General features: G+C 31.2%; 1 protein-coding gene across 1 annotated transcript; it reads left to right on the forward strand.

Moving 5' to 3' along the window:
- Window positions 1-534: 534 nt before the first annotated feature.
- On the forward strand, window positions 535-7,467 carry LOC134727249 (uncharacterized). The gene is made up of 2 exons (XM_063591627.1): window positions 535-663; window positions 6,809-7,467. The coding sequence occupies exons 1-2, from the start codon at window positions 586-588 to the stop codon at window positions 7,088-7,090; spliced, it is 360 nt and encodes a 119-aa protein (XP_063447697.1). The 5' UTR covers window positions 535-585; the 3' UTR covers window positions 7,091-7,467.
- Window positions 7,468-13,459: the final 5,992 nt, after the last annotated feature.

The following is a 13,459-nucleotide window of genomic DNA, read 5'->3' on the forward strand; positions in this document are numbered from 1 at the left end:
ACAACTTAAAACAGTTAAGGCTGCCAACTAATAGAAGCATCTCTAACTGAACTTAAATGAGTTATCGAATTTTGTATGCATATAAACAGAAGGCAATCTAAATTTCCTTTATAAATCATTAATTTTATTGATCTGCATTCAGTCGTGATTTTGAAGATAATGTGTGTTTTAATTTTAAAATTCCATTAAACTTACATAAAATATTTCATAATTTAATTTGTGTTGCTAGGATACATAAAGTTGATAATTTATAAAAGCAATTGAAAAGCGACCATCGTGTAATGTCATTTTTTATTCTAAGTTCCAGGAAGAGATTGTCTCTAATGAAGTTTGGAGTTGACGTAAAACTTTGATAATTTGCTCTTTGTCATATTTATATGTTATTGATATCGTATTTTCTCCCCCAGTGAAACATATTAATAAAGCATCTATATAGGCTTATAAATAACTGATAGCGGAAGGTTGCATACGGTAAAACTCTATGGAATTGGACGTCTTCGATCATCAATAAAAAGCCGAGGTATTGTCGCATGCAACTTTACTCCGAGATGAATTAATGACGGAAATGGCTTCACTGCAAGTGAGATGGAAGTTTTTAAAATGAAAAATATTATTTTATGTTTTTGTCTTCTTTTGATGTTGGGAACAACGGACGGTGGACGGGTAAGTTATACCATTATACATTGCAGAATTCACTCATATTATGTTTCTTTATACCTTAAGAGAAGTTTAAGACTCAGGTAAAAGTACAGTAGTCTACATATTCTTGTAAATAAATTTCAATGAAGAAATTTATTTTGCAAAGTTAATTTTTATATAGATTATATTGAATTGAAAGAACTAAACATTTTTTAATAATTTCACAATTCAGATTTATTTTGAAATTGGTATTGCACAATTATTATTCAAATGATAAATGAAGATGTAAATATGTAGTATAACGCTGTTCAAAACTCATAAATGCATGGACAAAAAACAAAATCGGGGTAACAAACTAAAACTAATTTTCATTAAAACATATCTGTTCTTGGCTTGAAACCTAAATAAGAGCAGACGGCTATACTACATTAATATCAATTTAAACATCCTGTTCGTTAACTATGACATATTATCCCAGACAATTGCCATATTCCTTAACGTTACATGGTTACGGATGAATATTATTAGTTTCTGAGAGTTTTACGTAAAAAACCGCACGTTGTATAAATTAAGCTAAACATAGATAAAAATGAGTACATGGACATTTTAGATTTATTCACAACGTCATGGTGTTTGATTTTTGAAACTGTGGTTAATACATAAACGACAGTCGTATAACTTGTAATTTTTCAAACCTAGTTATGTATATATTTCAAACCTTTCCTTTCTAAATGATATATTAATGTGCTAACTAATGGGCTTTATTTACTCCAGTTCGGGAATATGAACCTTAACATCGTTGGGTATTTTCAATACGTTTTTGTTTTAACAAATCTTTGAAAGTCTTTTTGGCACAATCAAAAGAATAGGTACCTATTTTTATGCACTAGAACACCATTTCGACAAATTAATAATACTACAGTGATGATCGAGGCCCAAACATTTGAAAATCCAGAACCCAGTAAAAACGTTTAATGTAAAAAATATATATTCAAACACATATCTAAATATCTATTTATTTAATTCTATTCTATTGTTGATATCCGAATATTGTAGTGAAAAAACCCATTTAAAATTGAAATTATATAGAAAACAAAAATCTTTGAGAAGACATACAAATTAAATCTATTTCTTTTTTGTAGTGGTTCAACTTATATAACGTATTTCAATAGATAAAGGCAACAGTAGTATATCGCTGTTCAAAACTCGTAAATTCATAGACAAAAAGCAAAATCGGTGTTACAAACTAAAACTGAGGGAATAGAATACAGATTTACAATTCCATTTACAATTCTATTGATCATCATTATCGCAAACACAGAGTGAAAACAAACAGTCTTCTTAAATTATAATTCTTATAATTGATAAAACGTTTAAATATTTTAACTTTTATTTCTTGACGCAATCAAACAATTTGTCTAACCTTTTTCTTTAATAACAACAATTGAAGACCAGTTCAAAAACTTGGGCTGTTTTCTGCTCATTAGTCAGTTTGTTGTCTCTTTGACACATTTTCATTCTCAATTGCATTAATCATATAAATGGGAAACCAAATATGAAATTCAAAATTTAAAATGGTCAAAACTGTCTTAGGTCAACACTTCCTGAAGGAGTTTTATTAATCTGAAGATATAGTTACAACAGATACAACCTTCAATTCATGCCATATAAAAAAACGTAGCAGCTCATGTTTAGTCTTGTTAACATTAAGTAACAAATATTTTGGCGCTGGGAACTGATGTCCATTTCCCTAGTGTGTAGTAGTAATAAATTCATAAGAACAATTTCGATCGTTCACACATCTTTATCAAATATTTTCTACTTATCTGACAACAATGAATAAATATAAATATATAACGGTCACGCAAATTTTATATCCATTATCACTTCAATATTTCAGGACCGACTTTTCTAATCCGGATATGTACCTTACGTGCTAAGCGTCTGGTGAATTGATTGATAAATTGTCTCCGAAACGAATAAAAGATCTTAGCTAGGAATTATTATACGAAAATGTGCCAGAACAAAAATGTGTTTTATAGACATCAAAGTATAACATCTCAAACAGCTCCCTCAATTCACTTTTGAAATTCAAGAAATAATACTCGTGACGTTTTTTAAAAGGTTTTTATATTTACAAACCAGAGCGTTGCCATGCTTCACTTTATTTTGGTATGACGTCGGAAACTTAAGTCTACAGATACAATTCCATAAGTCCTATGTTTAAAATAAAGGTTTTCTATCTACAAATTAGATAAGATTGTATCCATAAAATTCCTTTCGCACAGACGAGTGCAGAGGTCAGTATATACAGACAATTGAAGATAACATTGACCAATGCGACGTTCGTTGCAATATAGTTAGGACATATATGTAAGTTTAGTAAACTTTTTCCCACTTAACTCAAATAACCTTCTTATAAGTTACGTTTTCATTTCGTTTCGACTTATGATTGTTGAATTTATATGCATTTATACACGTCGGCTTGTAGATATGTTAAATATGCAGAATAAAATGCGATATTGAAGCGACCGCACAACCCTATACGTTTTTTTTGTCTACGATATTTAGGTAAGAAAAGGTCTCTCTGGAGAAATAAAACTAGGGATATTTTTTTTGAGTGGTACATTAATCTTTGATTATTTCCCCAAATCACGGTTTTTGTTTTAATATTTTTTAACAACGGCCTCATTCTCAAAGCAAGCTTGATATGATAGCATTTTCAATAAATTTTCTTCATAACCAGATGCTTGATAACCCTTATCATTGCTTTTGATAAGTAATGGGGTTATCTACATACAGTGAATTCGTGATGACATTTCTGAACTTTGAAATTTACAACTCTGTGAGTCTATATAAAGCAGTATTTTGAAAAGAATACAGTTTTAATTTCTTTAGGACTAATAAGTTCGGTGTTTACTTTTACTACGGTTAGTTTTCATTTAATTTGTTCTCTAATTTCCTGTGCGGACATTGCGTGTATAATGAATAAGGAGTGACAGACATCGTCTATGTCATTATCTGTTGATTGTCTCAAATCTCCTTCAATGCTTTCCTGATAAGATTTGAGTGACACTATTTCCTGCGGTCTGCTAAAGCAAATTAGAAATGAAAAACATGCCATTTCAATTGCTGTATCTAAATTCGTTATAATTTCGTGGAACCTAATGGAACAGTAATAAAAACGATTCACGGAAGAAATTTTATAATATTGAGAGGTTTGTCAGAGTGCGTACATAACGTCTACATCTGGTTATATTGACTCAATTGTAAAACATATTTCGAGTCAATTACGTCAACTTTATCAATGTGATTGATTAGTTTACAATAGGAAATATAAAATCTTTGCAAATATTTTGTAGATCCTGGTTTTGAAAAAAAACATAAATTAAGACAATAGTATTAATTTGGTAGATAAAGATATGAATAAGACTGTGACTGTATATCGCTAGTGGGTTGTGACACTGAAAAAAAAGTATGGTCCATCCGATTTGAGGTGGTAACCGTTAAACTAGAATAGTGGAGTTCAGTCGTCCTTCTTCATAACTCCGTTTAAGTAATGAACCTATCCTCTTTGTTCACACAGTGTCTTCATTTTCAAATTTATCAGAATAAACGAGAATAAGAGTGGTATATATTCTGCGTATATCGGAATGAACATGTCGAATGCCGGGGTGTTATGGTTAACGCATCAGACTACAAACACAAAGGTTCCATATTCGATCACCTCTATGGGAAGAAAATTAAGGACCTTTTATTCGGCTCTCTATGCGAGTATGATCTTAAAACCCGATGATAGTCCGTCGTAAGGGAATGATCAATTGCTGATCTGGGTTTAGAGAGAGCAATATCTCTTGCATGTAAAATACACCATTGTAGATTTCGAAAAAAAAGTGTTGCCGAATTTTATTCCCGTTGGATATGTTTTGAAAATATCATCTCCAATTCAAAAAAATACACAACGACATAAGGTATATTATATTGATTCTATTGTAAAACATCATTAGGTCAGATATAATAAGTTCATTAGTGAAAATTTTGGTTTAACATGTCTGTGATTTGAGAAATCAGATTTCGGTTTTCAGTAAACAATTTCTCCTGCAGAATTGTTTTCTATGGCTTATAAATGGATTGGTTTAGAGTAAATTAGTTGATACTGTAATAATAGTTATTAATAATAAATGAATTTACATTCCTGGTGAGATATGTTTATTTCCTACTCATATAAAACGAAAAATGTATGTTACAGAAATTTTATTCTCAATCTATATGAAGACAGCATGTAATTTGATATAAGTATGGAGAATCCCATATTTTGTAACCCATCTCAGTTTCACTGCATTTTTCCGATGTTTGGTCTAACGTATGAATAAATCAATGTGGATAAAATTGCCTTTTTGTCTTAATTCTAACAAACTTGAAAAACTACTGTTTTTATTGCAGAATTAAAAATGCATCCATAATGACGTCCAATAAGTTATATTCAAATATAATAATAACGGTATACATTTTACGCTTATAATTTCTTGGTCCACTCGAGACAAAAACAAGCGTTTTGGGAAGTAAAAAGAAGCAAAAGATACCAAAAATTATATAAAACTGAAAGCAAGAAAAATAATAACATATAGAAGACTACACTCTAAAAACAACGTATAGAACATACAAATGAACAAGGTAAATACATTAAGTACAAGCATTCAAAACTAAAAATGTTGAACTCGTGGAGGTTGACCTTTCCTTAGAGATTAATAAAGGCAACAGTAGTATGCCGATGTTCAAAACTCATCAATCGATACTAAATCCGAGGCACAAACCAAAACCGAGAGAAACGCTTTAAATATAAGAGGAGAATGACAACACAACATAGTGTAACACACACAGAAACGAACTAAGAATTAGACAAAATTCGATGAGAATAACAAATATAACATCAAAACTAAATACATGAATTTGGGATAGAAAAGTACCGTGACACATGTTATAATAATGAAATCACACTCAAATATAAGAGGAAACAAACGACACAAAAGAAACACAAACTTAAAATGTAACACACACAGAAACAAACTATAATCTAACATTGACTATATATCTGACTTGGTACAGGACATATTTAAAAAATAAAAATAAAAACAAAATAAAAATTGGTGGGTTGAACCTGGTTTTGTGGCATGCCAAACCTCCCGCTTTAATGGTCGTGTTGAATATAAAATTGTGATCAAGAATTCTTTTATTTTTGGTCAGGTATTTTTCCATTATGGTCTTTTCGTTCTAAACTCTCCTTGGAGATTGGTATTTTTGCTATCTAACTCTGTTCATAAAGTATCGTAAATAGAATCCCCACTAACTGAAAATTCGATTGAGCATTCGTGATGATTCTTTATTTGAATAAAAAATATTCATCACAAGCTTTTTTAGGTACACTTTTTAAAAAGTTTACTCCAAACGTTTTGCATAACTTTATTATCTTAACCTCATTATGTGACAAAATTTGTTTGAATTTGATAAATGTTTTGAATAATATCTACGCACACAAAATCAATATTGATAACTTTTGGAGGCTTCTGCATCTTTCTACGTTATTAAGATTTGTACTTTAAATATAGGGAATCTGATAAGAATCATATCAACTTACAACTTTTTTAGTTCTTTTTTATTTTATATCTAAAGGAAGTGACAAACCACATATATGAGGTCTTTGCATATTAGCTAATCTGTATTGATCTCAGCGCCTTTCCGATGTATTATTTTGATATTGCCGTTATCATATCCATATCGTACATACTCGTATCACTAGTATTCATAAATATTATCAAATTGACAATTAATGTGGTATTAATTTAATAATGGTTGCGTAACTTGCTGTAGAAGGGAGAACGAATTCAAGACATAATGCTTTCTCAATTTCGAATGTGTTTACAATGGGTGCTATTTTTATATATATTTTAATACGCCGTTAAATGGATACAAGTTCTAGAAGATCGCCATTTGATCCATTCGGTCTCTCTTTGTTTTCAAATTGTATAGAAATAGATAACACGATAAATGGTAAAGAAATTCATATTCCTGACTTGCTACAGGCATTTTCTTATATAGAAACAAAATAAGGAATATAAACAAAACGTAGAAGACATATTATAAAAGCTTTTACTTATCTTTTTATTTTCAGTACCAGTATTGTTCAGACGGATGCTGTGAACATCAGTTTTGTGCCTTTAAAGCTATTTGTTATCCAAGACTTAACTGTAAACAAGGATGCCCGGATGGCTACTGTGACAATGGATTATGTATGCCAGACAAAATGTGTTTTACAAACTCAGAGTGTAAAATGGGGCATGTTTGTACCATGAACTTTAACCTTGGTTACCCAACATGTCAGTATGATTTGGATATTGGAAGATCATTGTGTGTTGATAGATTTGGTCGGCCGGATGTAAAAAAAATACCATAGTTGAAGATCGTGTAAATGACCTTTGCAATTATCACCTCTATGTTTTACTTCTGAGTTTGTCTTAATCTCTGCAAGTGTGCGATTCAACCAGAACAGTCTGCAGTGTGGTTTAGAGATTGAGGGAAAAATAATAAGGGAACGATCTATTCATGCCGTCCTTTGTTTCACCGACACAATATACACCACTACATCAAATTCAGAAGAAACAGTTGCACAAGATTTCAACTAGTTCGCAACCAAAATGTTGGACATGAAACTACTTGTTTTCCTTGTTATTTTTTTTTTACCTAAATGCATAATAATCATTCATTTTTAAATAAGGAAATCAAGGTGAATTCTCTGTTTTACTTTTTTAAGACAAGGACTTTATGTGTTATAAGATAATAAATGAAAAGAATTTCATCGAGGAAAAATATAAACACGCCTATAAAAAAACTAGCTGCCAAATGTAGTTGAATGTCTTTTCTGTTCCAAAAACTAACTATAGTAATTTAAAAAAAGGTAAAACAACAGTAAACAAAACACAACCTAGAAAACATAAATTAGAGCAACAAGAAACCCACCATAATCCTGGTGGGATTTCATGTGATGCAGAAGGATAAGCAGATTGCGCTCCACTAGAGACAGTCATTGTGTTGCATATGTAAGTTCAAACGCAGTATGACGTCATATTTGAGGTAAGAAGATGAGACTGTGGTTATCACATTTTGAAAATGTCTGTCAACATATTTTAAAAAGGAAGACGGAAGATATCAAAGGAACATTCAAACTCGTAAGTTTAAATAGACTGAAAAGGCCACGACAAAAGAAACAGACTGAAAGACAAACAACATAAAATAATCCATAAAGGGTAACCAAATCGTGATGGTGTCTATAAGTAAGCAGTTTCCCTCTAATACGAAAGTTCTGAAATGAAAAGCAAGCTTTGGAAAATTGTATGAACTAAGAAATATACTTCATAAGTGGGCGCTGCTCAAATATCGATGCACGAAAATGTGAAGTTCAAAATTAAGAAGTAGGAATCATCAGTTTTGTCGTAAAACGTATGCTCTCAACCGATCCTCGTTGATAGTGTTTAAATGTCAATCAATGGGGAATAATTGCTTTTTGTCAGTGCAATATAACAAATCAGAAGACGCTTAAATCGTTTTAATAAGGAAGATATTTGTATCCATGATGATTATTCTTTTTCATGGTACAATGATTAATTAATTATATTAATAAACTTTGGGTAGATAAACTGATGACGTCACATATTTCTGCAGAAATAATTTTAGCCACATCTGGATGAAAAGGACCCCTTAAAATGCAGTGTCACAGGAACTTATAGCATGGGTTGTGGTTTATTAACGGGTAGAAGGAAGTTAATTCAAGAGACTTTTCCTGCCGCTGTAGCTAAAACAGCCAATATAAAGCTGGTTGTGATATTACTTATAAGAAAACATTTGGTATTTAGTCGCTTAAAATTATTTCTATATCTGTGTTGCAATTGTTTAGGAACACAAAGCAGATCTAAGATTGTCTAGGATTTTTTAGTAATTATTGTTGAGGTAAATGTAGGGTTTTAAAGTGAATTGCATGTACATTTTTCCTTTACCTAGCAGCAAATAGACATATTGTATTTGCACACAAAACGATATTGTTTGACATATATTTAGCTAAATGGAAGATCGCTTGACAGAACATTAGATAAAAGTTTTTACAATGGGGATTAATATCAATGATATGGCATATTAACACTATTATAAAGAGAGGAAAATCAATAACTTAATGTGAAAATGTCTCATTATTGTAATCATCGGTCTCAGGTGCATGATTACCTTATTAGATAAATTGTTGACCTGTTTACATTATTCCTCCAGGAATACTTGAATTTGATTCTGCAATGCAAAAGTGGAAAGGGAAAAATCTTAAAGTTAATGATATGTCTGATGTCTGGTACTTTTTCAATTTATCAAATCTAATTTTGTCTTACATAACTCTTTGATTTTGGAACATATGCCAGTCTACTTTCTCATCGAATTTTTTACGTGATCTTTAATTGCTATGTTATACACCTTTCTAATAAAATCACGATTGCTTTTGCGAGTAGGTATCCACACGTATACCATTCAAGGAGAGCCTGTTTATGTAGTAAAGTTATTGATTTTCCAGTTGACACGATATTCCAGAGCTTGCATTACACATCTCGACTTCCTGAATAGAAAGTTGTTGCTGAAATGAAATCTATTGAACCAATAGATTTAAGTAATGACGTTAAAACAAGCCCCTTGTAAAGATTTCGGAAGCCATCAGGAGTTTGTTGACCGATATCTTATTCAGAGATGACTAAGTATATGTTCTAGTTATTGTAGGCTCAATCCCGTCCTGTTTCCTGAAACATATTAATAAACTTATTACACGAGTAACACGACGGGTATCTCAGGCAGAGCAATATATGCTTACCATTCTGGAGCACATGATATTACCTTCATTGTTTTGTGGTAAGAAGCCGGGGTCCGTGTTGCCAAGTCTTTCGTTTTGCCATGTTGTGTTTGAAGAACGTTGTTTGCTTGTTCAGTTAATCACTTGTTGCCTTAACATTGTCACCTTTTTTATTCGACTTACAAGTTTAAACGTTCGTTTGGTATTTTTCACTTCTCTTTTACATGCATACATCTCTGGTCGTAATTCTTCTAAAGGCTTTATCGAGGATGGAAAATAACAGAGTTGTATAAAGAAATTATAGAAATGAAAGTGTACACGCGATAAGCATGCGATAATTAAGATTTCTGTTGATGGTAACGATGGACATGCTTGGGTTTTTCTCATTGTTAAAGTCCATATGGTGACCTATAGTTTATGTGTCATTTGGTCGCTTGTGTAGAGTTGTCTCATTGACGATCAAACGACAACTTCTATTCTTTTAATAGTTATACTTAATGAAATTGTAATTGTTAATTTTCTCAACGAAACACAATAGTGTATCCACAGTGTATCGGGAGCGAAAAAAGTGTAGATATTCTTAATGGAATCAATCGGACCCCTTTAATAACTTCTTATGACTGTTTTATAGCAAATATCTATTTACTTCTACCTTGATATTTCTTCTTATAATTAGTTATCAAAGATACCAGGATTATAATTTAGTACGCTAGACGCGCGTTTCGTCTGCATAAGACTCAGCAGTGACGCTCTATCGAAAAAGTCAAAATGCCGCACAAGTACAAAATGGAAGAGCAATGAGGATAAAAACTTCCAAAAAAACGGCTAATAGTCACGATTTTTTTTCATATCTAACATTTAGCCAAGGAACTTATTTCCATTTCATCAAATATAAGCACTTAAAATTGGATTTGTCTGATTTATACAAAAACCTTATACAAAAATAAACGAAAAAGAGTCGTTTTGTTGTTCCCATTATTAAGTTTTTCTTTTTTGGGAATATGTAGGTTTATCAAATTTTTGTTGATTTGTTGATATAACCTCTAGAACTAGAATTTAAAGAAACAATTGACATGGCTACCTCTGTTTCATTTTTAGACTTACCCCTCGAATTTGACAAGCGCGGTATCCAATGACAAACGTGACGATTTTGATTATGACATTAACTCCCCCCCAAAACCTATGTAGAAATATCACAACTTCACCTGCATATGGGATAAACATTTCCCAATTCAGTCGGTATTCAGCAGCTTGAGGCTGCTTCTCCGACTTCGTAAATAAAAGCAACATTAGTATTCCGCTGTTCAAAACTCATAAATCCATTCTATGAGAATAACAAATATAACATCAAAACCAAATCTGGAATTTGGGATAGATAAGTAACGTGACACATCTTAAAGTAATGTGTATGGTGTCCATAAAATGTACGGAGTGTCAATTTTAATCTGTCCTCCTCATAACTGTATTGGAGCAGTTTCTGCGTAAGGAGCACACTCCTGTATATGAATTCCCTATAGTGTGAACAAGCACGAGAATAACGTATCAATTGTGATATGTAAAAACCATACGAAGGGGCAGAGGGTATTTTACTGCTGAGAATTGGGAAATTAATAATTTGGAAGTTAAAATCGTCTCGTTTATCATAGATTTTTGTGTGAAGTCGTCAATCTGCGTCGTAAAACATATGTCAAAGAACGTCTCGTCTTCTAAAAAGTTCATCGGAAGATATAAATACCTTGTTGATTGATATTCCGCATCAACTTCAAATTATACAAGATGGTCTTGAAGTAAAGATTCTAGGTACTACCGTTTCTTAATAACGTTTGATATTATTTCAAAAATTGTCCTTATGGGATACTGTTGGTAAAAGTTGTACTTTTTAACAGTGTTTGATTTCATTTCATAAGTATTAATGAAAAAATAATTTTATTCATGTTGAAATTCAGTATTTGAGTAGTTTCTGTACGTATATATTTCTGTATTGATGAAGATATAATTCTTGTACATCATGTTATGTGCTTAAGAGGTTATTCTTTGCTGTATGTGCATTGAATTTTTTTTTAAAAACAAGTTGTTCCAAAACTGGAAACGCTATTTTTTAAAATATTTTACAATGAACGAGTAATGATATTTCATGTCAATACAAAACTCTTAACTATTTGATTGGTGATTTTTTCGAAACATCTAACAACAGTGTCATCGACCCAGTAGTTATGAAAATTTATCGAACCACACAGTCTTATAATTTGTAGGCTTCACAGCTACTTTTGCATAGGTACTATTTCTGTACCAAAAATCTGCATCTACTTTTAATAATCAGTACTATTTTGTTACTTTGAAATATTATAATATTTAGGTACCTGTATTTTACAGTACTTGATTCGTTCTGTAAAATTTAAGTACTACTACAAATGTTTGGTTACACAGTTACATTTTCAACATTTTGAAAGTTTTTTCTTTTTTAAATCTCATATATAAAGTTATGATATTAAAATATGGAATATTGAGACCATTGTTGGTATTGATTGTGTAACAATATTTTAAGACCAAATCAAGTACTGGAAAATACAAGTACCTAACTATTACAATAATTTAAAAGTAAACAAATAGAACCAAATATTAAAGGTAAATTTCAAGTACTACAGATTTTAAGTATAGATATAGTACCTATGCAAAAGTAGTTGTGTAGACGCGAAATAAGTTTGCAAAGAATCGTTTATTTAAAATGCACTACTTGTAACTCTTGTTGTAATCGAACTAAAATAGACAATGTTTTGTATATTTCTAATGAGGACGTCTACTTGAAGAATCATTTAATTACGCCAAACCTAAAAAGTTTCTGTATCTTGTTTCTTTATATTAGTTACGCTCAGAACTCTTGGATGCTGACGCATTACTGGATTTCTTAACAAGAGAAAACATTTCTACTTCCCATTGTTATCATCAATTCCGAACATTGCTTTTAAGATTGATTTAATAAATATCATTTTCTCTTCGTATAACAATGAAGACTTGGAAAACTGTTTGATGTTGCCCCAGAGAACATTTAAATCTAAAGAGAGTTTGATGCTTTGATAGCATTAATGTTTCTATTCTCAACGTGATAAATTAGTGCTGATGTCTCTAGAAACATCTTCAATGTACAATGTACTTATTGATAAAGCTTTAAGTGAATCTTAGAGTAAATTTGTTAGTTCTAAATAACGTAGGTGTTAAATCTTCCTTATCTCGAATGTCAACTCTTTAAATTTTAATACATATTTTTCAGAAGTTACTGAAGGGTCTAAGAGATGCCAAGCACACGATTTAAATCTAATAACAGGTATCAAAATATAACAGAACCGCTAAAAACCATCAGTGATAAAATGTATTAAAGTAATTCGCACATGAAACCGATTTCATTTTTATGTGTCTAAAATTCTTTCCATTTTTAATTTCAAACTGTCGGTATTTAATTCAAATACGGAACTATATATTTAGTATGCGGCGGGGTTAAACTTGTTTATGAGATCTCAACCCTGGACCTATACCTCTAGCCAATGTAGAAAAAACAAACACGCAAAAATACGCACAATAAACTCAGTTCAAAAGGAGTCCGAGTCCAATGTCAAAATAGGTAACAAAAGAAACTAAATAAAGTGACTATGACACATCAATTAATAAAGGACTACTAGCAGTTACTGACATGCCAACTTCAGACTTCAATTAAACTGATTGAAAGTTTATGTCTTCGTCATATAAATACCAAGTACAATCCCTCCCGTTAGATGTTAAGTATTATACCATAATAAAATATATGAGAAGAACATAAACCGTCTAAGGCCAACAATTGGTTTTAGAAAAAAAATATGTTTATTTCCGATGCAAATACCCTATAAGTGAATCAATATAAAAGCCAAAATATGTAATCGTTAATGATCTGACACCAGTATCGTGACTATATCC

This window comes from Mytilus trossulus, chromosome 7, assembly GCF_036588685.1.
Source record: "Mytilus trossulus isolate FHL-02 chromosome 7, PNRI_Mtr1.1.1.hap1, whole genome shotgun sequence".
Taxonomy (NCBI): domain Eukaryota; kingdom Metazoa; phylum Mollusca; class Bivalvia; order Mytilida; family Mytilidae; genus Mytilus; species Mytilus trossulus.

Excerpts from the sequence above, each read along its gene's own strand:
- LOC134727249 (XM_063591627.1), top strand. The coding sequence starts at position 586 with ATGGAAGTTTTTAAAATGAAAAATATTATTTTATGTTTTTGTCTTCTT. Across the intron at positions 664-6,808 it reads GAACAACGGACGGTGGACGG|TACCAGTATTGTTCAGACGG; the intron begins GTAAGTTATACC and ends TTTTATTTTCAG.